The 26344-nt window shown below is 48.3% G+C and overlaps 4 protein-coding genes and 2 pseudogenes across 7 annotated transcripts; 2 read left to right on the forward strand and 4 right to left on the reverse strand.

The window, feature by feature from the left end:
* Positions 1–1528: 1528 nt before the first annotated feature.
* LOC120705294 (glyoxylate/succinic semialdehyde reductase 1-like) lies at positions 1529–2595 on the reverse strand. Of its 2 annotated transcripts, XM_039989724.1 has the most exons (4): positions 2252–2595; positions 1988–2158; positions 1889–1897; positions 1529–1814 (listed from the first exon to the last, which is right to left on the reverse strand). In XM_039989724.1, exons 1-4 carry the CDS (start codon positions 2327–2329, stop codon positions 1719–1721), a joined length of 354 nt encoding a protein of 117 aa, XP_039845658.1. In that variant the 5' UTR covers positions 2330–2595; the 3' UTR covers positions 1529–1718. The 2 variants fall into 2 exon arrangements, with proteins under 2 accessions (XP_039845658.1, XP_039845659.1); XM_039989725.1 differs by having other exon boundaries at positions 1529–1897; positions 2252–2562.
* Positions 2596–4211: 1616 nt separating this feature from the next.
* LOC120705320 (taxadiene 5-alpha hydroxylase-like) lies at positions 4212–6011 on the reverse strand. The gene is made up of 2 exons (XM_039989726.1): positions 5001–6011; positions 4212–4912 (listed from the first exon to the last, which is right to left on the reverse strand). The coding sequence occupies exons 1-2, from the start codon at positions 5953–5955 to the stop codon at positions 4416–4418; spliced, it is 1452 nt and encodes a 483-aa protein (XP_039845660.1). The 5' UTR covers positions 5956–6011; the 3' UTR covers positions 4212–4415.
* Positions 6012–14687: 8676 nt separating this feature from the next.
* LOC120705336 lies at positions 14688–16095 on the forward strand (annotated as a pseudogene).
* Positions 16096–16125: 30 nt separating this feature from the next.
* On the reverse strand, positions 16126–20005 carry LOC120705378 (annotated as a pseudogene). Its single transcript, XR_005687962.1, has 9 exons — positions 19766–20005; positions 19572–19628; positions 19089–19174; positions 18938–19009; positions 17909–17963; positions 17582–17657; positions 17208–17275; positions 16526–16585; positions 16126–16424 (listed from the first exon to the last, which is right to left on the reverse strand). The product of XR_005687962.1 is annotated as a glutathione S-transferase Z1-like (transcript).
* A 200-nt stretch (positions 20006–20205) lies between these two features.
* On the forward strand, positions 20206–23614 carry LOC120705352 (PHD finger protein ALFIN-LIKE 7). 2 transcript variants are annotated; one of them, XM_039989727.1, is made up of 5 exons: positions 20206–20470; positions 20592–20624; positions 21730–21958; positions 22830–22950; positions 23067–23614. In XM_039989727.1, the coding sequence occupies exons 1-5, from the start codon at positions 20356–20358 to the stop codon at positions 23337–23339; spliced, it is 771 nt and encodes a 256-aa protein (XP_039845661.1). In that variant the 5' UTR covers positions 20206–20355; the 3' UTR covers positions 23340–23614. The 2 variants fall into 2 exon arrangements, with proteins under 2 accessions (XP_039845661.1, XP_039845662.1); XM_039989728.1 differs by having other exon boundaries at positions 20248–20470; positions 21373–21958.
* Positions 23615–24092: 478 nt separating this feature from the next.
* Positions 24093–26279, reverse strand: LOC120654872 (pentatricopeptide repeat-containing protein At1g09900-like). Its single transcript, XM_039932556.1, has one exon. The coding sequence runs from the start codon at positions 26277–26279 to the stop codon at positions 24093–24095; it is 2187 nt and encodes a 728-aa protein (XP_039788490.1).
* Between the last annotated feature and the right edge of the window lie 65 nt (positions 26280–26344).

A 26344-nucleotide genomic window follows, 5' to 3' on the forward strand; every position in this document is an offset into this window, starting at 1 on the left:
CACAAATAATTTGGTTTGCATGAGGGCAAGGGCAATGAATGCGTCACGAGCGAAAAGGAAGTCAACCTGGCATGCATTTAATGCTTGCCGCGAGAGGTGCAGCGGCAGCGTCGAATGGGCAGCGAGCGGCGCAGCACTGCAGCGAATAGGAGCCTTCTCGCGTGCGCATCGGCCCACTTCTGCTGGGATCTCATGAAACGTCCACTTTTTTCTCTCTCCCACGTCATACTCCGTCTGCTTCCCGTCGACCATAATACTTGCTCTGTTGAGTTGGCCATCCTGCGGCGGGCAGAGTTTGCCACGCGTCGTTCGTATGGGGTGGGGCTGCAAAGCGCAGAGTTTGCAGCCGGTCTGCACCTTTTTTCCCGAAAGAAAGAGCCTCTCGAGACATGTTGTATCCGTATTCTGCCACGCGTGGTCCGTATGGGGTGGGGCTGCAAAGCACAGAGTTTGCAGCAGGTCTGCACCGTTTTTTTTTCGAAAGAAAGGGCCTCTCGAGGCATGGTGTATCTGTATATGGTGCAGCTAGCTAGGGACACATTCCACGCTGATGGAGGATGATGCTCCGGCTCCTGCATTCTCTCGCATCTTTTATTTTGTCATCAGGCTATTGTTGCTGCCTCGATCACGCCAAAATTTATTTGTTTTTCTTTTCAAAAAAAATTATTTGTTTGCTTTCTTGACCATGCCTAAGTTTAGTCATTGTTTGCTGCCCTGATCATGATTCTACGACAGGCAAATACGTTGTCTTGGTAATGGCAGCATGCATGTCCTGTCGTGTTCATCCCCCTCTCTGCTGTAATCAAATACTGAAGATTTCTGTAGCAGTTCTTGTCTAATTACATTTCGTTTTCTTGAGTATTGTACCTACATTAATTCTACGGCTCATATGGGCAGAAAAGAGTATAGCGAGATACCAGCTGTGAACACGCACTATCTTAGCCTCAGAATACTTTTCACAGGTTTGCATTGCCAATGGATACATTTCTTGTTCATGAACAGACAAAGTGCGACAACTCCTTCAGTTTTGACCCCCAAAAGAAAACAAATTGACATCATCAGCACTTGCAGGATGCAGAAACTAAAGCTTCATCACCGATCAGCTATAGCCGGTCAACAAATTTCCCATCCATGTCGATCGTAAAAAAGATTGGAGATACAGGTAGCACACTAGCACTCCACCATTGTACATGCGTTCTTGGATCCTCCTTCCGGGGCCCTCAATCCACCGGTGCAAGGGAGGCAGACACACCCACATCCGCATGGCATCCACTCCGGCTGTCTCGCACTTGCTCTTCACATGCCTGAAGCAGAGTAAAGCCTTCTAGAAGCCGTCGTCGCAACAGAATGCCTGCCGAGCTTCGTGGCCTTTGCAGGCCCCGTTTTCCTCTGACAGCTTCGTGCTGAACCAACTTTTTTTAGGAAATAATTAAAATGGTCCGGGCTCAAGCCACAAACAAGCTAGAGCATTTCGGTTGTATGTTTACGGCAAAAATAAAGTCCAAACAAGAAAGTAGAAAGCAGTGACTGACAAAGTAAGGAGAAGATAGTGCCATTTCTTGTATGTTTTCAATCTGCTGAGGCAGGTAAAAAAAAATCATTCTAGATGCAATCAGCTAGTTCCCAGCTTCCAGTAACATCTATCGTGCAAGTAAACCATCAAATGCTGATTTATTTTTTAAGCAAGGTCGGGGCTCCAGATCCTGGATATACACACGCTATGATGACGAGCCAATTGCCTTACAATGAACGAGAGACACTGCTGCAAATCTAGCATCCAAATGAGACCACTGATTGCCTATCACGCCTGTCCTGAGCCACCTGCGTCCTTCACTACCTCATAGACCGCCGAGAAATCTAGGTCCCCCAGCCCCAGGCTTCTGGCCTTCTTGAATGCCTGCGATCGAAAATTGCAGTGTCACATGTTTTCACTCAAACCCTGCGTTCTGTGAGGCATAGTGCAAGTCGAGAGGGGATGAAGGCGCACCTCATTCGCAGCTGCTGAGACCGGCATGGACACGGCGTTTTCATCTCCCAGGGCAAGAGCTAACCTCATGTCCTTCTGCTGATGTTTCAGAGGAAACGCAGGGCTGTAGCTGCCCTGCAGCATTGCAGGCCCCTTCAGCTTGAACATTGGGTTTGCAATGGCGCCGAGGTCCTATTGAAGCCAAGAAATACAGATGCAGCTATCAATCGTGACTGGGTGGAACGACAGGTTCACTGATATCTCAAAGAATAACAAGTGCCATACCAGTACGTCGAGAAGCGTCTGGGCGCTCAACCCACTTTTGTCGGCCAAACAGAGTCCCTCAGACAAAGGATTCATCATACTGCACCAAGAAACATAGTTGTACTCAGTTAGCTTACAAGCCACAAAGTTAAAGGGACTCTAAAATGTGCTAAACAGCAAAAAGGGGTTGTGCGCCTCTGACTGTGCAACAAGCATCTCAACAGAATCACATCTGAGAGAGAAGGCCTATAAATTTAACGGATAAAATCACGAGGATTTGCAGTAGATATGCTGTTCAACAAAAGAAAGGCTCCGGTTTGCAGCAAGGAAAACCTCTACCATAATGTTATAGAGTTAGAAATCATTATCATTAAATAGTTGTTACAGACTCTTTTGTTGGTCAAGTCTACAGGAGGCGTCCCAGGTCAGCTATCCGGCAACGGGAAGATAGCGCAGCTTCCGAAGCAATCCCGGAAGATCAGGAGTAGTTAGCAAGTAGGAGTCGTTTCCTTTCTTTTAGTTATCTGTTGGAGATTTGTTTAGGAATTGGAGATCTCGTTTGTGGCACCTGATCTATAAAGGTAGCCTAGATTGTAACTAGGGAATTCATCGAAGGAATAGAGTCCCGGACTGGGTCTGTTCCTCGGTCGCTCTGGTGCACCTTGCCGCCGGCGACAAGGCCAGTCCTCGTCCTGCATCCTACTACCCTATTCGTTCATCTTCTCAATCCTCTCTTTTGCTTGTTTCTCCCCTGCGCACTCCACCTCCCAAGCATCGCCATACCAAATTGGTATCAGAGACCACAACTGGGGCATCGCCATCAGCGGCTTCCATGGACGGCCCCATCGACAACGATCCTCCGGCGACTGATTCGGAGAGATTGGCTGTTCAAGCTCACCACTCAAGTAATCAAGGTGCCTCCCGATGAGAGCCGCCGTCGCGGCCGCGCCCTTGTCGTGACCTCCTACTGGTCACTCTACCTGCTACCTACCTTCCCAGTAAAATAATATATTTTTTTACTGCATGAAACCCTGCAGATGCACCAAAAAATATGGGAAAATTTTAGAAATCCAACTTGGTTACACCTTAATTATATAAAAATGACAGTACAATCAGTAATGTAATTATGAGGATCAAGTAATGTAATTTGTACATAAGTTAACCAGAAACATAATTGCCTCATCAACTTTTTAAAATCGAGCCCAATTGCAAATAATAAGGAATGAACCAAACAGGTTGGGCTAGAACGTGCATGTACAAAAGTTAAGGCCTATAAAGAAGTAATCCTAGAGATTTTAGAACAAATGAACAAGAAGTTAAAATGACCATGTTTGCCCTTATTTATTGCCCATATTTGGCACTAATTAATTTTTGCATGCACATACACTTTTCAAATAGGGTAAGAGGACTTGTTTTTTGGGCGGTGCCCCCACTTGGGGCAAGCGTTCACATTAGCAGAAGAATATTCTGTAAGCCTCCGATCGACTATAAATAGAAAGTAACTAACACATGTAAAGGGATCGGACTCTGATCCCAGGAAATAAACAACCACACCACATAGGACGTACAGTGTTACGCTCCTGAGCGGCCCGAATTTGTCTAAACCACTGTCTGAATCCTCTCCACCACAAGGTGGGATCTTGCTGTATGTTACACCCCTAGCCGAATCTTTAAACGGAGGTTCCCACGAATCCCTGCTTGCAGTACTCACCGTTAGGGTCTCTCAACGCGAGGTGGAGGTCCGCCCGAGTCGCCCGTCCTGCACGACGCGAGCGGTTTCTTCTCGTGGTTGCTTACTGAGTATGTTAGCATAGTAGTTGATTACTGAGTTAGCATAGTATTTTGTGTTAGCATCTACTAAGACCACAATCCAGGGTCCAACATCTGCACTACATGTTGTTCCACAAGCAAGACCCTTACCCACTGTGATTTAAGAAACAGACCCAGGGAAGTTTCATCATGTGGACATGGCACCTGCTTTATGATTCGTCGTCTTCGTTCACACGACAGTGATAGTACCGAACTTCACAGGGGGAGGGCTCCATTTGAGGAGACAAGATACAGACATGTGACATATATAAATTTATTCATTTGGATCTGTGGTGACGAATCAACATCGCTAGGTATCTTTGAAGTTGGAGTATATTATTGTATCGTCACGGTCGATCGTATATGATGTGATGAATCATGGCGATTTTGCTGCCTTTTGCTCAAGTTGTACGGGCAGGCCGTGCAGCGGCCACGGCTGGATGTTCCTGACGAAGGTGTTCTCCTTGCAGCAGAGCTTCCAGCTGAAGCGCCTCACCAGGTAATGCATGGCCACCAGCGTCTCGATCCTGGCGAACTCCATGCCGACGCAGATCCTCGGGCCGCCGCCGAAGGCGACGAAGGAGCAAGGCGGCGCCGTCGGGTTCTCGAAGCGGGACGGGTTGAATTTGGCCGGCTCGGGGTAGATGCTCCCGTCCATGTGCGTGGCGGGCGCCGTCCAGAGCACCTTCCACCCTTTGGGGATGAGGTAGCCGTTGAACTCGATGTCTTTGAGCGCTGTCCTGAAGGTGCCGAAGATCGGGGGCACCAGCCGGAGCATCTCCTGCGCGGCGCGCCACGTGAACTTCATGTTAGACAGGTCCTCCCAGGTCAGGGTGTCGCCGTCGCCCTTGCTCTTGGCGATCTCCTCGTGCTCTGCAGCGAATTAATTAATACTAATTAATTAACAAGGGAAGGGATTATTGTTAATTATTAGTACTACAGTGGCTATCGGGATTGTTACCGTGGACCATGGCGGCGAGCGTGTCAGGATCGTCGGCGAGCTGGCGGATGAGGAAGGCGAGAAGGATGGAGGACGTGTCGTGGCCGGCGATCATGGAGGCCATGGCGTTGTCCACGACCTCCTGATCGCTCAGCAGCCGCGCGCCGCTGCCGTCGGTCAAGCTGAGCAGGCACGCGACGAGGTCGCTGCTCCGGGAGGCCTCGCCCCGCTCCAGCTTGGCCTTGGTCTCCCGCGTGATCCCGGCGATCACCCGGCGAGCACTGGCGCTGGCCCTGAGGCTCCGGCGGTACGCCGTGAAGGGCAGGTCCAGGGGGACGGACCACACGCCATCCAAGACGTGCTCGAAGTCGTCGAAGAGGGCTTCCCGGACGGCGCCTCGCTCCAGGCCGAAGAGCAGCAGGGAGATGATGTCGAACGTGAGCCTCTTCATCAGCGGCATCACCGTGACGGTGGCCCGGCCGGCCCAGTACTCGTCGAGGTGGCGCCGCACCTCGCCGTCGATCTTGCCCACGTACAGCCGCAGCATGTCCGGCTTGAGGAACTCGAGCAGCGCGCCGCGGACGCGCTTGTGGTCGGCGCCCATGAGCTCCAGGATCTGCCTCTCCCCGACTATCCGCCGCGTCGACTGGGGCTGCTCCGTCCCCAGCGACGCGCTGGTGAAGACGAACTTGTTGGCCGCGGGCCCCGTGAGCATCACCGTGCGGGTGCCGAAGAGCCTCAGCTTGGACACCGGCCCGTACCGCTCCACGCGCTCCTGAATCCACTGCTCTGCTGTGTTGGAGCGCAGCGCGCGGAGGAAGCCCAGGCTCTGCCCGATCACCGGCAGGCCCATCGACCCGGGGGGCAGCGGCAGCTTGCCTGGCTTCCTGCTGGCCCTCGCCGCTACGACAAGGAACACAAGGGATAAGGCCACGGCGACGGCCGCCACCACAAGGGAGGGATCGCCCATATCCATCGCTACTTCGCTAGCGTCTGGTATATGGTAACTCAACTGAGGAGTGCCGTCGCAGCGCAGCTGAGACTCCTCCTATATATATACACTCCCGTGGCCCAGCAACAACACTGGAATCAAAGTCGCAGGTGTGTTCTAAAAAGTCGCAGGTGTGTTCTGAAAACTCGCGCGCAGGTGGGTGTCAACACACGTGACGTGAGACGTACGGGAGTGATCGCCGAGCTCCGTTTCGTCGCGGCAGCACAGCATCGTGTTTCAAAAAGCAAAGCAGCGTGTCGAACATGCGCTCATTTTCTGAGGTTAGCAGGCATCTCGTAGACCTTTAAGCTGTCGCCGGAGCCGAGGAAAAAAGGGGCTTCCTATCCATCTAGTAAAAGATAGTTAGTCTACGTATCTTTGATTCATCAACATCTCAACATATATATCAGTTTACGGCCCATAAGCAGTATTCAGAGTTTTCTTGTTTTTCTTCAGCCTGCGGCCCACCCAATTGGTTAGCAACACACAGACAGAACCACGTGAAGTGCCCTGGCACCCTGTGCCGTGGACACCGTAGCATTTTTATTATTACATTTTTTTTCTTGCTTCGGCCGTACTTAAACATGGTGGTTTAAAAATTTCCTTTTTCAATAATAGAAAATGGATAAATGTTGAGCCAGTATATATTATTTCAACATTTAAAAATAAAGGATTCAACAAAACTCCAAATCTGGTTCAACATTTTATATAGTTATGTTGAAATAGTATATCTGAAATGTTGAGCTAATACATCTAAAAGGTTGAAACTAAAAAAACAAATAATATGGTCATATGGGATCTCAAATTGTTAGAAAAATTCTGAACGAGATGATGGTTCAAAGAGAATCCAAATTGAATGCACCGTTAGAGAGAAAATTCCGTTTGAAGTTTGGAAATCAAATCTCCCACGAGCCTGTTAACATCCTCCTAGATCCCAGCACATGCTAGCACTCGTGGTCCCCCATCCCCTCAAGCAGCCGCGCCTGCCTAAAACTCCAGAAATAACAGTCTCAGTGAGAGTTTTATAGACACAGTTATCTAGATTGAGAACTAGATAACTATGTCAGATGAATTTTATGATGATGAAACTCTCCTCACATCCCATAAAACTCTATCTTTCTCATTCATTGCTATGTCAGCAAAAGTGATAATATTTAATGTCATGAAACTCCCATTGAGACTGACCTAAGTGATCAAATCTCACATCTAGACCGTTGGTTTAAACATATATACGCATCTTAAAGCAGAAGATGGATAAGAAACTTTCTTCCAGAAGATTTTTTTTTGAGTGGGTTCCGTAGATATATAGGAATCACGACGAGAAAACGGTACACACAAGAAGACCAAGAGCAACAAGAACAAGTGCTGCTCCAGGCTTGCCTTCTCCGGCCCATCGAGTAGTCCTCGTCCTGCTGGGCTTCCCAGGCTCAATGCTGGGCTTCAAACTTCCCTCACACTATCAGCACATGCAAGTGCTAACCCAATTCGCAAGGAGCTAGGCCATCCAAACGTATGGTGCTGGCCACACCCAACGCCAACGACGTCCCCTAATTTTCCTTGCTCGTCTTCCGGTGCGATGCCAATGGCTGCCTGAGCTGGAGACGCCAACCAACGGGCACCCATGGTATGAGAAAAAAAAAGAATGCTACTTCATTAGCTCGGCCTCCGCGGCGAAGGGGACAGGAAACCTGCAATTAGTTGTGATGATAAAATTTATAAGATTGCGGACTCCATAGACTTCAGGATCATGGCAGAAGAGATATTTAATGTGGATGCGCTGTCTGGTCATATAGGGTGCGTTTGGTTACCTGCATTAGACCATAGCCAGGCTCCAGTAATACAGGTTGGGTCTGTTTGGATGCCTGCAAAGCTACATAGCTAGTCAAGATGGCAATGGGTACTCGAAACCCGAGTACCCGATGGGTTTTACCCGATAAGAAGACAGGTATGAAATGAGTTTTCTATCCGTGGGTATATTATTGGGCAAAATCTTGTAACCGTCGGGTATGGCAAGTACGGGTGCGGATGTATACTACTCATACCCGTCTACCCGCGGGTAAGAAATACCCGCACAAAAAAATAAGACATCTTAAGTGTCTAACTCATTTTAGCCCATATGGCCCATGAATTTGGCCCAACTCTAATTAATCCCTTCTAGTATATATATTGTTGAACTCTCCTTCAAATCCTACTCCACACTCACTCCAATTTTAGTTTGAAATGAATTATTTTTCATATGAATATGTGATATTTATATGTAATTCTCGGGTATGCTTTTCGGGTAAGGGTTACCCGTCGGGTATAAATTAACCGCCGGGTACGGGTATGGAAACATTTTTCTACCCGTGTACGGGTATGAGTAATCCGACGGGTAAAACTTAGTTGTAGCGGATACGGCTATGGGTGGCCAATACCTGACGGGTATGTACCCGTTGCCATCTAATAGCCAGGCTCTGGCAGTGCAAAAAAGGTCCGTTGGCCTGGCTTAGCTGGTACACGAAATTCTGACCGCATTAGCTAAGCTAGGCCTGGTCTGTGCAACCCGTGAACTCCACTCACCTCTGACCTCCCCCGTCAGTCACCGCCGCAACCTTTTCCCTCACCTCCGCTCACCATCCCCTTCGTCTCCGCCTCCGGCCTCCGGCGAGCGCCTGCGGCTTTCGCAGCACTTGGGCGGACCAACGCCGGAGCTCGCACTCCCGCATGCATGGCCGGCCACATGATGGATGCGTTCCCTGCAAGTCCGAGCTCGCCCGCCCCGTGAAGCTCGCCTACGCGACTGGCGGCGACACATAGCCCACGGCGGCCTTCAGCGCACTGCAGTCTCAATGCCCCATGGCGGCCGGTTGTGCCCCAGCCGTAACTGAACTTAGATGAGGGCCACCGGCCGTAGCTCCCCTTGGATTGAGAGGATTGGGAAGATAGCAATGGCGACACAAAGAAATTGGATTTCGTGTTCCTCGTTCTTCCCCAGCCGTCGGAACTTCAAATCACCTTTCTCTTGCCCGATTCGATCTGATTCATGGGCGATGCACCTCAAAATCTTGCTGGGGAAAGAAGCTGTCAACATTGCTTGATGATTTGTTTGATTTGGTTTTGATCTTCAAGACAAGGGCAACCTGAAGCCTTTTTCCCCTTTTTTTTCTTGTTTATTCATGTTCTTTTTCTACTTCCCAGACTACACGACCGAAGCATGCCTGCAGAAACGGTTGTGCTCGTCCACTGTCGGCGCCTTCGCTTTCGCTCGTTAGATGGCCTGTCGCTGGAGGTGGCGGCCATTGGACCGGCAAGTTGCTGACTGCTGTGGCATGTGTGGAATGAGTGCTGTAAGCTTATCCTTGAAAAGAGAACGTGATTTTACACAGAGCAATGCATGCAACTAAACAAGAATTATTCTGTACAGACTTAGCAGATACATGCAACCAAACATGATGTAATTGCATTGCACTAGCCTGGCTTGTGCTAGCCTGGCTTACGATCTAAGCCTGGCCAAACTAGTTCATGAACCAAACAGCAAAATCAGCAGCATATTGGACGTGCAACTCAGTTTTATATGGTTGTGGGATGAATAGTATCTTGCCGGAGCTCTAGGAACCAAGCTGCTCTGATTTTTATGGCTGCAACACTAAAAAACAACCGGATTTTACGGCCGCGGAGACTTGCCGGACCTGCGGTTGCCAGCACCGCCGGAGCACAGCCATTTGTTTATGGAGTGTTTTGGCACACATTTGGTACTCTAAATAGAAGATCAAGACCAAACTCAAAGATGAAAAATGAAGTTTAACTCCAAGAGATAAGTAGATATCATTTGGTAGAAAGAAAAGGATCAATCAAACAAAAAATGTTTCAATTTGATATCTAGAGGGTTCTTTGGAGAGAGAGGCAGTGTTCAAAATTTCGGCAAAATTTCGCGAAATTCGGTGATTTCGCCCCCTCTGAAATTTGAAAATTTCAGAAATAATAATTTAAATATATTTAAAAGTATTTTTAAAAATAGTCTAAAAATGAATTTCGGCCGAAATTTCGCGAAATTCGGTGATTTCAGCCATGTCCGAAATTTTTTGACAAACAAAATTCAAAACCCTGAAGAGAGGTCACTTCTCCCCATGGGGGACTTGCCGCCGAGTGTTTTGGTTAGCCAAGAGTGTCTTGAAAGGCTAAAATGGAAGTGGTGATCTAAACGACATCAAGGGGTATCTAGTTGAAGCTAATCAAAAGGATGGATCAAAGTTTAGAGCAAGCAACAATCCAAAAGAAAAGCAAGAATTGGAGAAGAGTTACATATTGGTATCTTAATTATTCTCCAACAAGTTGAGTCAATGGAAGAAGCAAGCCAACCACAACAAGAAAATGCACTTGATCATTGGTCTTCACCAAGCTATTAATTTGGTATCGGACTTCACATTGCTATTGGAGTAATGAATTGGAATCTACTCCCTCCTTCCCCATTTATAAGGCATGGTGGAACATGACACGGTCTTCTAAACAACACTTTGACCATTTATTTATTATATATTATATCACTTTTGATTATAAACTTATAATTATTGTAAACTATATTTGATTATGAATCCAATCATATGAAATTTGCATTATAAAAATAAAAATTTAATAGTCAAATTATTGGTCAAAGATGAGAAGGTTTGAATCTTGATATACGTGTATGCCTTATAAACGGGGAAGGAGGGAGTATATGACTATCCTCTACTCTAATCCAACATAAAACAAGTACCATTACATGACATATACATTCATACTATACTAAGGTCATATTTAGTGTAGCCATACCTAGAGATCATTATTCATTAAAAATTAAATGATTTAAAGTTCATATAACGCCACTATTGCGTCTATGCACAACAAGCTTGTGCGTGGCTCCGGGCAAGGCAGTGTGAGGGCCACACTTAATAATTCTATAAGAGAACTAAAATTACACATCCTCGCCACGGCAGGTGTATAGCAGACAACAGATAGATAGTAAAAGGTTACTCCCTCCGTTCCAAACTATAAATCATTTCAAGAATTTTGAAGAGTCAAACTATTTCAAAGTTTGACCAAAATTATAGAGAGAAATACAATTTATAAGATTGAATAGATCAACTATTTGCTCGGCGCCGGTGAATACTCTCTCTGCAATTTTTTAATTGCCACATCATATATAGCTGACCATTGCAGACGCCCTTAGTGCCATTTGAGGCAAATACAATTGAGCGGATTTTGCAAATGTTGCCATGCAAGGTAGCATTTCCTTCCGGTAAATGTGCGTTGAGCAGAAGAGCATGATCGAGCAGGGAACCTCTCCCCGCGGCATTGAGCCTGAGAATCGCGGCAGGACGCGAGGACTCGGCCGGAGTCGCGGCCGGAGTGCCGGACGGAGCACACGGCCGTGTTCCAGGGGGCAAATTAAAGCAACCCCCCCCCCCCCCCCCCCCCCTTGCCGGGCGTGCTCCGGACTGCACGGCGGCGGCCGCCATGGATGATGGATTGACTCCTGCAGGTCAAGTCGTCGTTGGGAATCAAGCCGTGACCGCTTCGCCGATCGAGATCGATGAGATGACTGCTACGTAGCCGGCCGTGCCGTAGGAATCAAGGCTTCATTGTTAGCTTGTGATAGAGCAGCAGGAGTCAGCAAAGGTCCAACGGCAGTAAAGCAATCTGGTCACGAGGAGCGGGTCCAAGTCAACCAGTCAAGATCATTTCTGGTGTCGTGTGGCCCCTTTCTATTCTGGTTTCCCACTACGGCCTAGAATACGACTATTTGAGAGAAAGATGCCGCTTACGGTAATTATTAGCACTTTGTTTTGGTTTCTAGAGTAATTTGCATGCATGAATGCCAACAAATCCAACTGCAGATCGAATTGGCGCCCAGAGACGCATGCAAAAGGAACATGTGGTAAAGAAGGCGCCGGAATTGCAAGAGGAAAAGGTGGCCGGGCCGCCGAGGCCAGGAGCTAGGCACACACTGTTGCTACGGCGACGGCTGCTTCTAGTCTAGCTTCTAGAAGGCTTTATTCCAGGTTCATCAGGCATAGGCATGTGCTCCGCACCAGCTTCATGTGATCAATCAAGCAAGTGCGAGACAAACGGAGCGACGCCTTTCGAGACACCTTTACACTACAACCAGTGAGTGTGTCGTCCAGTGTGGCGCACAGTGTATGTGACCTCGTCGTCTTCGCCGCTAGCTCCTCTCCTCCTCCGGCGAGGTCGTCGGCGCCAAATGGACGGCCGGGGGCCCCGGCCTGGAGCATCTAAGAACGGAAACCGAGCAGATGGAAAATCATGTGACATGGACGCGATCGATGCTCCTGTAGTGTCCCTCTCTGGCCATGGCGGGTTACCGCATCAGAAATATCTGATTACCGCGAGTGCGATATGACGCCGTTGCTTCGCGGAGGAGCTGATGAAATAAATCATCGGGGTGATGCATGACAACCTTGTGTAGTTGTGTTTCGTCAGTGTGCCTGCTAGTGCTATCTGAGTGCGTGCCTTCCAAGAGTGATCAAGGCAGAAAACAAGCATCACGTACGTACTGGCCACGAGTACTAAGTTTCGACATGATCAAGATAGCCAACTTGTTTTTTTTTTGGCATGATCAAGGGCAAGGCAAAAAGGAGAGCTAAAAGCATAGTAAAAAGAGAGAGAAAAGTGAGAAGACACGATAGGAACCGGGGGCCGGAGCACCCGTGCACAGGGGTGGATCAGGGCATCAGCGGTGGCTGTGCTCGAAGAGTCGACTCATCCATGCTACGTACTCCGTATGGACCTAGCAACTAGCAAATAATTTTTTGTGAAACCTCTCATCTAGATATAGCTGTAGCATATGTTCAAAATAATTTTATTTTTCATCTAGCATACTTCATTAATTTGATATTCCATAATGAGCCCACAATACAATAGTTAAAAGGTAAACTGTCTTTCAAGGCACGGTTTCTTTCTTCCTGCACGGTTGAAATACTTTTTTAATCAGCAGGATTCAACTCCTCTCTGGAGATTGAGACCTCGTTTGGGAGGGCTCTGCGTAAGGCTGGAGCCGGAGTCGGAGCACATGGAGCTGCATTTTGTAGCTCCGTCGGTTCCACCGAAGCAGCACATAAAAAAGCTCCAGCTCTCAGTTCTGACAGCAGAAACGCTCCACCGTTTTGGGCGTTTGGCTCCGGCCAGAGCTGCTGGTGGAGCCGGGGGTGGAGCCGCACCGAACGGGGCCGACTCTTTCTCTCTCCTTTAGAGATTGGCATGAGCCCTCATGCATGCCCCAGCTACTAGCTGCGCCTGCGCCTCATCCTGATTCGAGGAGCCAGAGCCATCTCCATTGGGAGGCTCGAGGCCGGCTCCACTGCCACTGATTTGCTTCTAGAACCCACGCCTGCGTCCATCTGGCCCGGCCCCGTTTCGTGGTGGCGCATGCTGCTCTGCTTCGCTTCGGTAGAACGCAAGCCACATGCTCTGCTCTGCTCTGCTCGCCTCAGCCCCTGCACTCAGCTCTGGCTGATACTACGTAGTATTTTTCAAGATGCCTGTGCAACCTCCATTCCATACGCAGCGCGCGCGTGCTATCACGCCACACAAGTGTCAAGCTGATGACAGTTACTAGTCGTAGTCGGTGTCCTCGTGTTTACCCAGCGTGAGGAATCTGTTGGTAATAACCATGATCTTGATTTCTTCAACAAAAAAAAACCATGATCTTGTCTGAATTCTCCAATCGAATGGCGTCAGGTGGGGATCGATAAGTTGCAGGAATTTTTTTGCAGCACCCGGGAGATCGTTTATCCATGTGATGACGATTTACAAAAAGGCCACCAATAAGATGTGTATTATTCCGGTGTCCCATGTGTCATTTTCATAGCACGAAGAGAATCATAGCGTCCTTACCCAAATTGAACATGGTAGTGTAAGCAGGATAAGAGCGTCCCCCGAAGGCCCGAATCATTTTCTTATCCATCATCACTAGCCACACACAAAAGGGCATCGTCATACGTATTCTTGTTGAGAAGGGTCTTTCTGGTACCAGGATAGGAGGCCTTCCAACACAAACAAAGCCAGCAACAGATATTTGTTATCGACTACTTTTTTTTGGAGGATTTTTTCGACTACTTTGCAAGCATTTTGCATAGATAGGTCAACTGCTGGAAACATACTACTTTCACAACACATTTTGCAAACATGAAACAAAGCATTTCTAGGTCAACTGCTGGATAACGTGTCAAAATATGTCAATATCAAAATTGTTTTGCCAAATTTGAAAAATGTGTACTGGTGCACTATTGCACACCCATTTTAGTAAGTCCATTTTCGTGGCCTGTGCACCAATTTATAAATACTCCTACACGACACCTAAGCATGCAGTTTCGGCCATGAATGGCCCATTACACATCCTGGACAGGCACATGATCAAAACAATCCCCACTAGTTTATTCTAGAGAAGAAACAACCTCACAAAATGTTATAAACCCCCACTAGTTGCCACCATCACATCTACGTTCATACTATGTTCCATCAATCTTCTGTTTACCATAGTCCCATCTAAAATATCTTCAACCAATTTGAGTAAAAAGATCATTAGCCAAATGTGATTGGAAATGCAATTTTGAGGATCAAACTCGTGCTCCTAAAATATGTCACTCCCCAATTATTTTTACTCTATTTTTGAAAAGTTGTTATTATTCTACTATACACAAAAAGGTGTTGCCTTTAATCGATCACAGTACCTAGCACTCGTCCAATGCTAATCCAAATTTGTCCTCTCTCTCACCCTCCCTCTACTTAAACCCGCCAAAACCCCTTGCATCACACCGCGAGCAAGAGCAAGCTTCTTCTACGATTCCAAGCACAAGCAGCAAGAACGTGCCATGGCGATGGAAGCAGAGGAAGAGGGCCCCACGCTGGAGGTGAGGGAGCTCATCCCGGGGCTGCCGGACGACGTGGCCATTGAGTGCCTGGCGAGGGTGCCGAGCCGGTCGCACCGGCGCATGCGCCGCGTGTGCCGCGGGTGGCGCGGCGCCGTCGGGTTCGCGGAGTTCCGGCGGCGCCGGAGGACGTCGTGTTCCTCGTCCAGGTCGCGCCCGCGGCCGGCGACGGGAAGGGATCGACGCCGGAGTGCGCGCTGACGGCGGCGAACCTCACCACCGGCGAGTGGCGGCGCGTGGAGGGGCCGGGCGAGGCGTGGCGACCCGTGCCGCTGTTCGAGCAGTGCGCGGCCGCCGGCGACGGGCGCCACGTCGCCGTCGTAGGGGGATGGGAGCCGGACACGCTCCGCCCGACCAGCGACGTCCGCGTCCTTGACGTCACCGCCGGCACGTGGCGTCGCGGCCGGCAGATGCCGGACACCCGGAGCTTCTTCGGGTGCGCCGGCGGCGACGGCAACGTCTACGTCGCCGGCGGCCACGACGAGTCCAAGAACGCGCTTCGCTCCGCCCTCGCGTACAGCGCCGCGGCCGACGCCTGGCGCGCGCTCCCGGACATGTCCGAGGAGCCGCAGCTCGTCGCTGCCCCCGGCGGCGTCCTCGCGGCCAGCGGCTACCCGACCGAGGCCCAGGGCGCGTTCAGGAAGACCGCCGAGCGCTACGCCGCCACGGGCGGCGCCTGGATCGACGAGGGCGAGGTGGTCCCCGACACGGGCGAGACGTGCCTGGCCTCGGTGCGGGGGAAGGTGTGGGCCGTAGGGGCCGGGAAGGGCGGCGTGCGCGAGTGGGACGGCGGCGCGCGCGCGTGGAGGGAGGTGGCCGACGGGCCGCCAGGCATGACGGCGTTCGTGAAGGCGGCCGGCGTCGGCAACGGCAACGGCACCGCCTTGTTCGTGTTCGGCACGGTGGCTGACGCGGCGGAGGGCAGCAGGTACTCCGCGTGGGTGATGGAAGCCGTCGGCGCTCCGTGGAAGTGGGTGCCCGTGCCGTCGGGGTTCGACGGGTTCGTTTACTCGGCCGCGGCTGTGCGGGTTTAAAATTTCGCTTATCACTGTAGGCGTTTTTGCACTTTACAGAGCGAATGCTTTGGGTTTTGTTTTCCAATTCAAGTCTGATCATTGTTGGCGTTCGTATAGTTTCACTCGACTCAATCTGTGAGCAGTGCTCTGCTTCGTCTAGTTTCTTTTTTTTTATAAGAGATGATTGCAAGGTGTGCTCTGCTTCAGCTGAACAAACCCTTCATGAGAAGCCTACCTGAACTCCTGAACAAGACCAGAAACCACTCTTATTTCGGTAGTTTTTTAAAACCAGAAAAGTATTTGCAGTGTGCGCGGGAAATTATGTGCTTATTCCTATTACAGATCAACGAGCAAGTAACAACTCCAAATGACCAAATCTATATTCAGATGAGCAATATGCGAGGCTGACGAGGCAACAACACCGCAGTTTCTATGTCGAGGGAGGGGCGTCCGGTTGATTACCAGGGAGCGCTGCTTGGAATGCAGGGTGTGCCATGTACTCTGCGTGGAGCCTCGCCAGGGTGGGGTAATTCGACTGCAGTCAAGGCGCACATCAGCATGTTACGTTACTTCTTCGATTGAAATAAACTGTACGACGAATTACATTCTGATAACACGAAAGTAGAAAGGCAGTACCATGTCAATTTTAGTGTGCTCAATGGCTGCATAAATCTGGGGAGCGAGGAATACATCTGCCTGCATGACAAGAAGAATACACAAGTACACAAATCAACTGACAGCTGGTCTATTCTAGTTGTGCTGTAGTGTACACTCCCCTAGCCCCCACCAAACATAAGGCCAAGTCGCCAAATGCTGGAACTGGCTTGAAAACCAACAGATTGTGGATTTAGTTCTGCATTACACTGGGTTATCTTAGATGGCTTGAAAAAGAACACTAGCCTTCTTAGTTGAGCAAGGACCAGTTGAAATTTGTATCATACTGCATTAACGTTCTATTAGGAAATCTATTTAATTCAAGAAAAGACTTGTACACCATGAGAATACTAGATTTTAAAGACCTTACACTTATGTTCATGTTCATTTGGAGATGATAACCATACCTCCTTTAGTTTTAGCAACGAATAAAGACTGCCATACAATTACTTACTGAAAACTTTAGAAACTTAAAAGAGTAGTTGTCTTAAAACAAGAAGAATTAGCTGATGGTTCATTGTTTAATTCTGTTTATTCACGCACACATCACTAAACAAGGGTTATATTGCATCACCTAGGTAGTACCACTTCAAAGGAAAATTCACCACAACGGGAAAAGAACCTAACCGAAAAAATGGTGACAATCTCAGGGAAGCAAACATACCAGTTGGACTTCATCTCCTGTTGCATACTTCCCAGCACAGTCTTTTAGTTGTATCAGGTTCTCAATTGCTAAACCATTGGGTAAAGTAAGCACATTTCAGAATAGGAAATAGGCACAAAAGTGATAGGGGAAAAAGCAAACTTCAGAATAGCAAACAAGTGTTGTCAAGTGGAAACATAAGAATCCTAAGCGACAATATGTTTCATAACTCAACTAAAAGAACTATGTTTGAGTTTCTACAATGATGAAATACAGGTACAACTGAACTGCAAGGCAAGCATCATTTCCTCAAGCAAATTTACTTGACGAAAGTAATGCAGTGAAAGTAGTAGTTACTTCAATCAGTAATTAATGGCTACGTCTGTGAAGACAACCTGTGAAACCTCTCTCGATTTGTTGTTGGGTCCACAAGACACTCTCTCCAGCACCAACTTTTTGTTCAATGAACCTCTGATAGAAATAAGCAACAACCCAAGTGATGATAGTTTAAATTTTGTTCTGTAAACAAACTGCACAGTATATTTTAGTTCATCAAAAACAAGTTATCTGGATATAGAATTAATCTGCAGCAAACAAAATGCATAATTGGACAATGCAAATATGAATCTTATTTCAGTATAAAACTCAACTAAGGCGTGCCAATCGATCCATTTCTACATGTTGGGCCTTATATACCAAGAAGTAATGTACAGTACACTTACCACCAACACTGAGAGATTATGGAGGTTGAATACCAGAGCTTACAATGTTCGCAATCTGCCACAGAAAGATAGTAAAGTACACATTAAGAATGATGAATTTGTTTCGTTTCAAAAAAAATAAGAATGACAAATTGGTGACTAAGAAACAAAACAGAACAAAAGAAAAAGGCAAACATACAGTACAAATTACTCTAGGTTTTGGTTACACATTGGCACTTTTCACTATATGATTTCGTGCTGGACCTGCCTGTGCCATAGCACATAGTTTGCTATGCTTGATGACAGCCTTGCCATGCAGAAAACCTGAAGGAATTGCAAATTGTACACGCATGCATGTACAACACCAATTCAAACCATAATTGTTTTACTTGAGCATTATCTATAGCATTTCTACTCTTTGTTTCTTACTTGATTAGATCGTCTGTTGAGTCCTTACCATACATGTGCTTCAAAGGCCACAACAAAATTCAATTGTGTGGTAGCCCAACTTTATATACCTTCAGACCTAAGAAAAAGCTCTGGTCTGTCCACAAGCTCAGTGTCAGTAGTCATGCCACTTCATAATAGGCAATTTTCATTTACAGCTCTTTCCTTTTGAGTAAGATTGTCCACCACTAATAGGTTGGAAAATACCATCAATTGCATCACTAACATGTGGCCACAGCCCCACATGGGCACCTGTAAGCTCACAGTGAATAGAATTTAAAACATATCTGCATATGTACTATGCTAATGAGTTACTCCTTTGGTATCACTTCTGTTGTGCTACTGATTTTGTGGTTTTACCTCATAAGATGAAACTGTGGGTGACAGGGTGCAACTATTTGATGGGTTTAGATAGGAGCATCCAAGAAGCCGCCCAAAAAAGCAACTAGTGAACTGATTGCATAACAGTCTGCTTAACTGTTTTGTCCGAACAATTTTGCATAATGCCAAAATGCAATTCTCCCACAGATGGCACTTCTATATTAATTGATTAAGAATAACATGCGCCTGCAATCATGAGAAAAGGGGTGGAGAACCTATCACCTGGTGATTCAAAGCCTTCTTTCTAGGGTCTTGAGGCAAAAGAGGAGGGTCGGGGTACTTGTCCTCCAAATACTGCATAGCCACAAAGAAACAATTTCACTCACGTGTTAACCGAAATCAGGTTGACAAATGCTAATATCTCGATACTTGCCAATGCTATTGCATAAGAGTCACCAATTACTGCATCGTCATCAACCAGCGCAGGGACAAACTTCATAGGATTAAGCTTCAGGAATTCTGTTTCCCACAAATATCACCCTATTAGTGACTGTCCAAACAAGACTCCCTGCACAATCTGATTGCAACCATCTTCGCTCCACTCCACCCAGAAGCGCTAGAAAATTAAAACTGTCACGTATGACTAGCCGGGATGGAGGATAAGCTATGCGCGCTTCCAAATTTTTGCTGTCAGTTATGCAGGGGCCAGCAGGGCAGCGGTCACATATATTCCGAATAACACCGAACAAACTATGGCTGTCCTGCTATGCACTTCCAAAGCCCGTCAAGGCGTCAACACAGCCAAACAACACTCGTAAACGAAGGCGAGCGAACACACAGGAGAAATCGCACGAACTATCCCAGCTACGAGTAGTACACGGCTGTACTGTACGAGTAGAACCAAGTATCAACCCACCTGGATCAGACTGCTCGCCCTTGAGAAGGTTCACCGCCTTGTACTCGTAGTCCACGCCTGCACACAGACACAGCGTTCAAGCACAAGCGCACGCCGATTCAACCCAATCCAACCCAACCCGGTGTCCCGATTTCCCAAATCCATCCAAATGAGCGGTGGCCTGATTGAGCGAGCGGTGGCCGAGCGGCACGCACCTTTGAGATTGAGGGCGATGCGGGCGCGGTGGGAGCACGAGCTGCGATAGTACGAGTACAGCCTCAGCTGCCCCGCCGTCGCTTCCACCTCCGCCATTTTCAGTCACGAACTCACGATTGACTGACTAGCTGCTTCTCTGCGCTTCGGGAGTCAGGCGACGGTGAAGGAGACGAGGAAGAACCGCAACCGCAAGGCGAAGTGGAACACGGAAGGCAACTCAGAATGGGCTCGTCGGTGATCCGGCCCAGGGTTAGCGGAGAAAAGCCCGGCCCAGCCACGTCACTTCCTCTTGGCAGGTGGGCCCCTGCCTCGCGCGCGCGCCGAAAGCCGAGCCCAGCTGGTGGGCCCACTACTTTACTCCCTTCCATGAAAGCGAAGTGGAAACTTTCCGAACCACCCCCTCGTGGTTTCCGATTTTCCGAGACTACCCCTACGAAATCCTCCCATTCCCCCTCATCGCATCCTTCGCCGTGGTTTTGCGCCTCTGTGTAATCCTCTCCCCTGCTCCCTCCACTACCAGTCCACCACCACCACCACCACTAGCCTCGCTTCCCCCGCAAACCCTAGCCGAGGGAGGCGGTGGACGGCGATGGACGGCGAAGGAGGCGGCGCTGCGGCCGTGCACCACAACACGCGCTCCCCCGAGGACGTCTTCCGCGACTTCCGCGCGCGCCGCGCCGGCATCGTCAAGGCGCTCACCACGGGTCAGCTAGCCCCCCCCCCCCCCCCCCCCCCCCGCGCGCTTTTTTCCTAGCTTCCTCCTCTTGTGCTATGGGTTCTCGGATGCCTCGCTGATGCTGTAGCTGCTCTATGTGGTGCGCGCAGATGTGGAGAAGTTCTACCAGATGTGCGACCCAGGTGAGGCGGGCTCCCGACTTGGTTCCCTTTTTTTCTCCTCCGCCTGTGCTGCTCGTATGCTCGAGTTCAGCTGTGCCTCTCATCGCGTGGCGATCCCGCGGTTGTTTATGGAGCTCGATCCGGCTGCCGTTTAGGGCTTCGTTGGATTCTTAAGCTCAATTAGTTGGTCTGTTCAGCCCTGACTTATGTCAGGTAGGAGTATGTAAGTTTCAGGGTGCAACTGGTTCGCGCTGTTTGGTAATTTCGCTGCGTTCTGACCTCTAGTATACTTAGTCCTTAAGTTAGAGAAATGATTCAATTACATCAGTTAAAGAAAGTGTTTGGGTAATTTAAAGTCCAGTGATGCTCAAGCTGCGTGTGTTTGCATTTTTGTTTACATGCATAACACTTGGAAGGGATGCAACGAATCATGCACGTTACAGAATAGAGGAAACTATGAACAATCACCACAGGACAGCGTCAATTGACGTAACACTTACATGAATCATTTAACTCGTGTTGGAGTATTTCTCTATGTACTGGAAGTGCAGCCTCGATTGAATACCAATCTGATTATGTCATGTTACTTGTTAATTACCATGAACCTATTTGTTCAAACATCAGATAGATGTCATTTAGAGCTAATATCTGTTGCTACTACCATGTGGTTTGAAATCTGGTTCAAATTATAAAATCTAACCAAATCAATTAGCCCCTTTCACTTTCACTTGGTACATCATGTGGGGATTATTTAACCTGATTTTTCCAGGTTGCCCTACTGTGAGTGCAAAAGGAATGAGAAGGAGCTTGTGTTAGTAGAAGGGATTCCAAATTGTAGGAAGAAGCGGAGACAAGATAAAAGTCAGATACGGATATCAATGGTGACAGGCCTAATATTGCCCGCTATCCATAACTAATGCTGATGTATATTCGTGGAAAACAAATATGATTAAAGTGCCATCTAGTCATTTTAGCCACATCCACATTTTACTTAACTAACACTTGAAATAGCATTCCATGCTCCGCTGTCTACTGATGTTCAGTAATACACCTGGTGTATTTGACGCATCAGCCTACATTTCCTTCACTTTGTTTTGTTGATATAAAGTTGCTCCTCTTATGCCAGAGAAAGAGAACTTGTGCCTTTATGGGTTGCCAAATGAGACTTGGGAGGTCACTCTGCCAGCTGAGGAAGTACCTCCTGAACTTCCAGAACCAGCACTGGGGATAAACTTTGCCCGTGATGGAATGATCGAAAAAGATTGGTTGTCTCTAGTTGCAGTTCATAGTGATGCGTGGCTACTGTCTGTTGCGTTCTACTTTGGGGCTCGCTTTGGATTCGATAAAGATGCCAGGTTTGTGTTTAGCTCCTTTTTTTTCTTTTTAATTTCACCGTACAGGTCTACACTGGGGTTGTATCTCCTTTTTCACGGTTTTCTTATTACACTTTGGAACTCTCTGTAATATAGATGTCTTTGATCACAGATTTATTTCCCTAAATTTTTTCCTCTTTTTCCCGAAACAAATGGTTCTTAGCAAAAAAAAAAGGAGAGGGTCTAGTCACTAGCAGGAGAGATACGGAGGCACCAGTTGCTGTCGTGGAGACTGGGGAGTGGAGATGGAGAGGGATCAGTCAATTGGTGGGCTTTGTGAGTGTGTGGTATGGTGGTGTATTAGGAGATGATGTATGGAATCAGAGAGTTGAGAGCTAGGGATGAGTATTTAAGGCTGCAATCAGTGGGCTCCCAGCCATTATATTGCCACATTAGTGGGATGACCCATTTTTAGGTGAGCGATGGGGTCCCTTAGTTAGGTGGTCCCAATTTCTTTCCATTTATGTTTGTACTTATCTACCTGGCATTTTCTTTTGATCAAGATGGCCTTTCTCCTCCTTGTCAGAAAAATTAGTTGGTTCTTTTTATGAAAACAATTTAGCCACTTACTGGACATTCATTGCGGAGATTTTCACAACATTTGGAATAATTACTTTACTCTATAAGCTTTTTCTTTACTAAATTAAATGATAGTGGTGTGACAGTTTTAGCTCATTAAGGTTTCAAATCGAATTTACATAGTATTTGCCTATTTATCTTGCAGTTGTTTAGGATTCATGTATTTGGTTCTTGATACTGTATCAATAGTTTGGATTTTTCTGTTTATCTAAAAAAATTAGATAGTTAACCGAGAACGGGAGATGATAATCCATTATTGATATTTGAATTTCAGGAGAAGGCTCTTCACCATGATTAATAACCTGCCCACTGTTTATGAAGTTGTGACGGGGGTTGCTAAAAAGCAATCAAAAGCCCCCAATGGCAGCAGCAAAAGCAGCAAGTCTAACTCTAAAGTAAGTAAATATTTGTGGCTCAAAAGCAAGTATATGTTGCCACTTGTCAGATGCATTACATCTTGCTAATGTTGTCGAGGCAACACCTCAGCTCATTTGTTCGCCTTCTCTTTCAGCCATCAAAACAGACCAACTCTAACAGCAAGCCTGCGAAGCCGGCTCACCCAAAAGAGGAGGAGGACAGTGGCCGGGAGGACGCGGAAGAGGAGGACCAGGCATACCTTTGTGGCTCCTGTGGGGAGAGCTATGCAAACGGCGAGTTCTGGATCTGCTGTGACGTCTGTGAGAAGTGGTTCCACGGCAAGTGCGTCCGCATCACCCCGGCCAAGGCAGAGCACATCAAGCAGTACAAGTGCCCCAGCTGCAGCAGCAAGCGGAGCCGGGAATGACGGCGCCTGGGGACGGGACATGCTCCCTGTTGACAGTCGTGTTTAGAATCATTAGGAAGCGGTGAAGCGGTGTCAATAACCGCTTCACCTGTAGTGGACCGGTGCATACACCGGCTGTTATACTTGTTTAATGGTGCGATGCTGTTGTTGTAATAGACATGGTGCTAGCTAGTGGTGATGTGTTAGCAGGCTAACTGCTGTCATCGTAGTGTGAGATGAACTGCTGGAGTTTGGAAGCTCTCATGTTCAGTAATTAAGTGTTGGGTTAGTGTGTATGATGATTGCCTCCTGATTGCCACATCAGCATGTGATTCTGGCGAAGCTAGAGCAGACGTTGATGATGAACTTAACTGCTGAGTATTAGGACCCAGAAAGGAAGGTCTGATTCTCTAGGAGAAATTGCTGCTGAAACAAGCGGTGAAATTACAGGCAGATGTAGTTCAAAGGGGAAAAAAGGTCAAAAAGTTCTATGAGCAACTGTTAGTAGTATTAGGTCTGAATTAGGGCAAAAAAACTTCAAAATTGCCATTGATAAACAGGGCTGCCTATTGGATGGTAGAGTGGAAGCCTGGAAGGTGAAAGATGGAGGGGCTACTTTGCATTCAATTCTGAACTATAACAACAAAGTGCGTATGTGAAAAGCAAGGCGAAACATACCCTATTGACTATACATATGTATAAACATTTCAGTGCTTGCACCGCCATTGGTACTACTATCAGCAGAGGCACTATTGCATGCATGTTCAATTTAGATTAGGAATGGCGTCTTTCTTCCTCAATCAAACTGTTATCTAAAGCTCCTCGAGAACAAAGGTCGCCTAGCAGTTCTTCTGCCTCAGCCAGAAGACCCTCATAAGCAAGAGCCTCAAGGAGAATAATGTAGGTTGATTCATCAGGCATGCAGCCATGGGACACCATATGAGCGAAGCAATCAATGGCAATATCCGTTCTCCAATTTTCACATAGACCAAGAAGTACAGCATTGTAGAATGTAGTGTCAGGTGATAAGCCCATATCTAGCACTCTGCATAGCATTCCGATCGTCCTGTCAGTTCTATCTTCTCTAGAGATCCCATAGGCTAAAGAATGGTAAGCAGTTGAATCTGGGCAAAGGCCACTAGAGACCATCACATGCAACAAATCAAGAGATTCCTCCATTTTGCCAGCCTTGGCAACATTGGAAATTACTTTGTTGTAAGTAGTCAAATCTGAGTTACCATTTGTCGTGCCGCTCAGCAACTCAATGGCTATCTGGATCTTTCCAGCCTTCAGAAGAGCATCGACTACTATGTTATAGGTGGTTGAGTTCGGAATGCAACCGTTCCCAGCCATTATCTCCAAAGTTTCAATTGCTTGCAAAAGCAATCCTTTCTGGCATAAAGAAGCAATTACAGTGTTGAAAGTCATTTCGTCTGGGGGAAAATTACTGTGCATCATATTGAGCATGAGCTGCTCAGCATCCTCCCACCGATCAGCACTGCACAAGCCCTTCAAAACGGTGTTGTAGGTAATTGTATCAGGCTTGCACCCATAAGACTGCAGATTGCTCAACAATTCCATGGCATCATCAATACACTTCTCATTGCACAAACCATCAATGACACAATTATATGTGATAATATCTGGGATGTATCCGTGCTCTAACATTTGTTCAACAACTTTAATTGCATGATTAACCAACCCTTTCTGACATAGAGAAGCGATTATTGTGTTGAATGTAACTTCATCAGGTGGACAACCACTGCGGACCATCTCAGCCAAGAGCTCCTCAGCATGCTCCCACCGCTCTGTGCGGCACAGGCCCTTCAAAACAGTGGTATAAGCAATGCTATCAGGCTTGCACCCGTAGGATTGCAGTCTGCTTAACAATTCAACTGCATCACCAACACGCCCTTCATTGCTCAAACCATCAAGAATACTGCTGTATGTGACGATATCTGGGATGCATCCATGCTCTGACATACTATCAATAACTTTAATTGCACAATCAACCAAGCCTTTCTGACACAGAGAAGTGATTACTGTGTTGAATGTCACTTCATCTGGGGCACATTTGTTGCTGGCCATCTCAGCCAAGAGCTCCTCAGCCTCCTTCCACCGTTCAGAGCCACACAAACTTTTCAACACCGGTGTGTAGGTGACAGCATCAGGTTTGCATCCACGGGTCGGCAAGCTGCGCAAGACACCGAGAGCTTCATCAGCATCGCCCTCATTGCACATGGCATTGATGAGGACATTGTAGGTGACGATGTCTGGCTCGCAGCCCTTGGCGCGCATCTCGTCAAGGAGCACCATGGCCTGCCTGTAGCCGCTCGCCTTGCAGGTGGCGTCGAGGAGGATGCTGTAGGTGACCACGCTCGGGGAGCAGCCTCGGTGGAGCATATCGTCGAACACCGCAAGGGCGTCGGGGACGCGGCAGCGGACGCAGAGCGCGCGGATGAGCGGGTTGAACGTGAACGTGTCCGCCGGGAACGGCATCCCGCCGATGAGCCGGCGTGCGTCCTCGATCCGGCCGGCGCGGCAGTACCCGTTGACCATGGTGTTGTAGGTGACGACGGTGGCGGAGGCGCCGAGCGCCGCGAACACGCGCTCCGCGTCGGCAACGCAGCCGGCCGCGCACAGCCGCTTGATGAGGATGTTGCAGGGGACGGCGGGCGGGCGATTCCCGCTGCCTCCGGACGACATGAAATCGACGAGCGCGAGCGCGTTGTCGATCTCCCCGCGCAGGACGAGGCTGCGCAGGCGCCTCTTGACTCCCCCGCCGCGCCGGGGCGGGCCGCTCGGGTTCCTCCTCCACTTGCCGTCGGCATGTCGGTCGTGCTGTTCGGGTGTGGCTCGCTGTCGCCTGAACCTGGGCTTCGGAGTGGGGAGTGAAGCAGAGGACGGAGCTGGGTGCGCGGGCTTCGGGAGCAGCGGCGCCGACGAGGGAGCCATCGCCATGGGATAGAGGCGCGCAGAGCTGAACGCTCGAGAAGTTCTCAGTCTCACCACACAAGCAGCACGCT

The sequence above is a fragment of the Panicum virgatum genome, chromosome 1K (assembly GCF_016808335.1).
Source record: "Panicum virgatum strain AP13 chromosome 1K, P.virgatum_v5, whole genome shotgun sequence".
NCBI lineage: Eukaryota > Viridiplantae > Streptophyta > Magnoliopsida > Poales > Poaceae > Panicum > Panicum virgatum.

What these genes read in the sequence shown, in the direction of transcription:
- LOC120705294 (XM_039989724.1), bottom strand. Translation starts at nt 2,329, where the DNA reads ATGATGAATCCTTTGTCTGAGGGACTCTGTTTGGCCGACAAAAGTGGG. An exon ending in AGACGCTTCTCGACGTACTG is followed by an intron (nt 2,159 to 2,251) that starts GTATGGCACTTG and finishes TGGCTTCAATAG; the next exon opens with GACCTCGGCGCCATTGCAAA.
- LOC120705320 (XM_039989726.1), bottom strand. Translation starts at nt 5,955, where the DNA reads ATGGATATGGGCGATCCCTCCCTTGTGGTGGCGGCCGTCGCCGTGGCC. An exon ending in GCTCGCCGCCATGGTCCACG is followed by an intron (nt 4,913 to 5,000) that starts GTAACAATCCCG and finishes AATTCGCTGCAG; the next exon opens with AGCACGAGGAGATCGCCAAG.
- LOC120705352 (XM_039989727.1), top strand. Translation starts at nt 20,356, where the DNA reads ATGGACGGCGAAGGAGGCGGCGCTGCGGCCGTGCACCACAACACGCGC. An exon ending in CGTCAAGGCGCTCACCACGG is followed by an intron (nt 20,471 to 20,591) that starts GTCAGCTAGCCC and finishes TGGTGCGCGCAG; the next exon opens with ATGTGGAGAAGTTCTACCAG. An exon ending in GCAGCAAGTCTAACTCTAAA is followed by an intron (nt 22,951 to 23,066) that starts GTAAGTAAATAT and finishes CTTCTCTTTCAG; the next exon opens with CCATCAAAACAGACCAACTC.
- LOC120654872 (XM_039932556.1), bottom strand. Translation starts at nt 26,279, where the DNA reads ATGGCGATGGCTCCCTCGTCGGCGCCGCTGCTCCCGAAGCCCGCGCAC.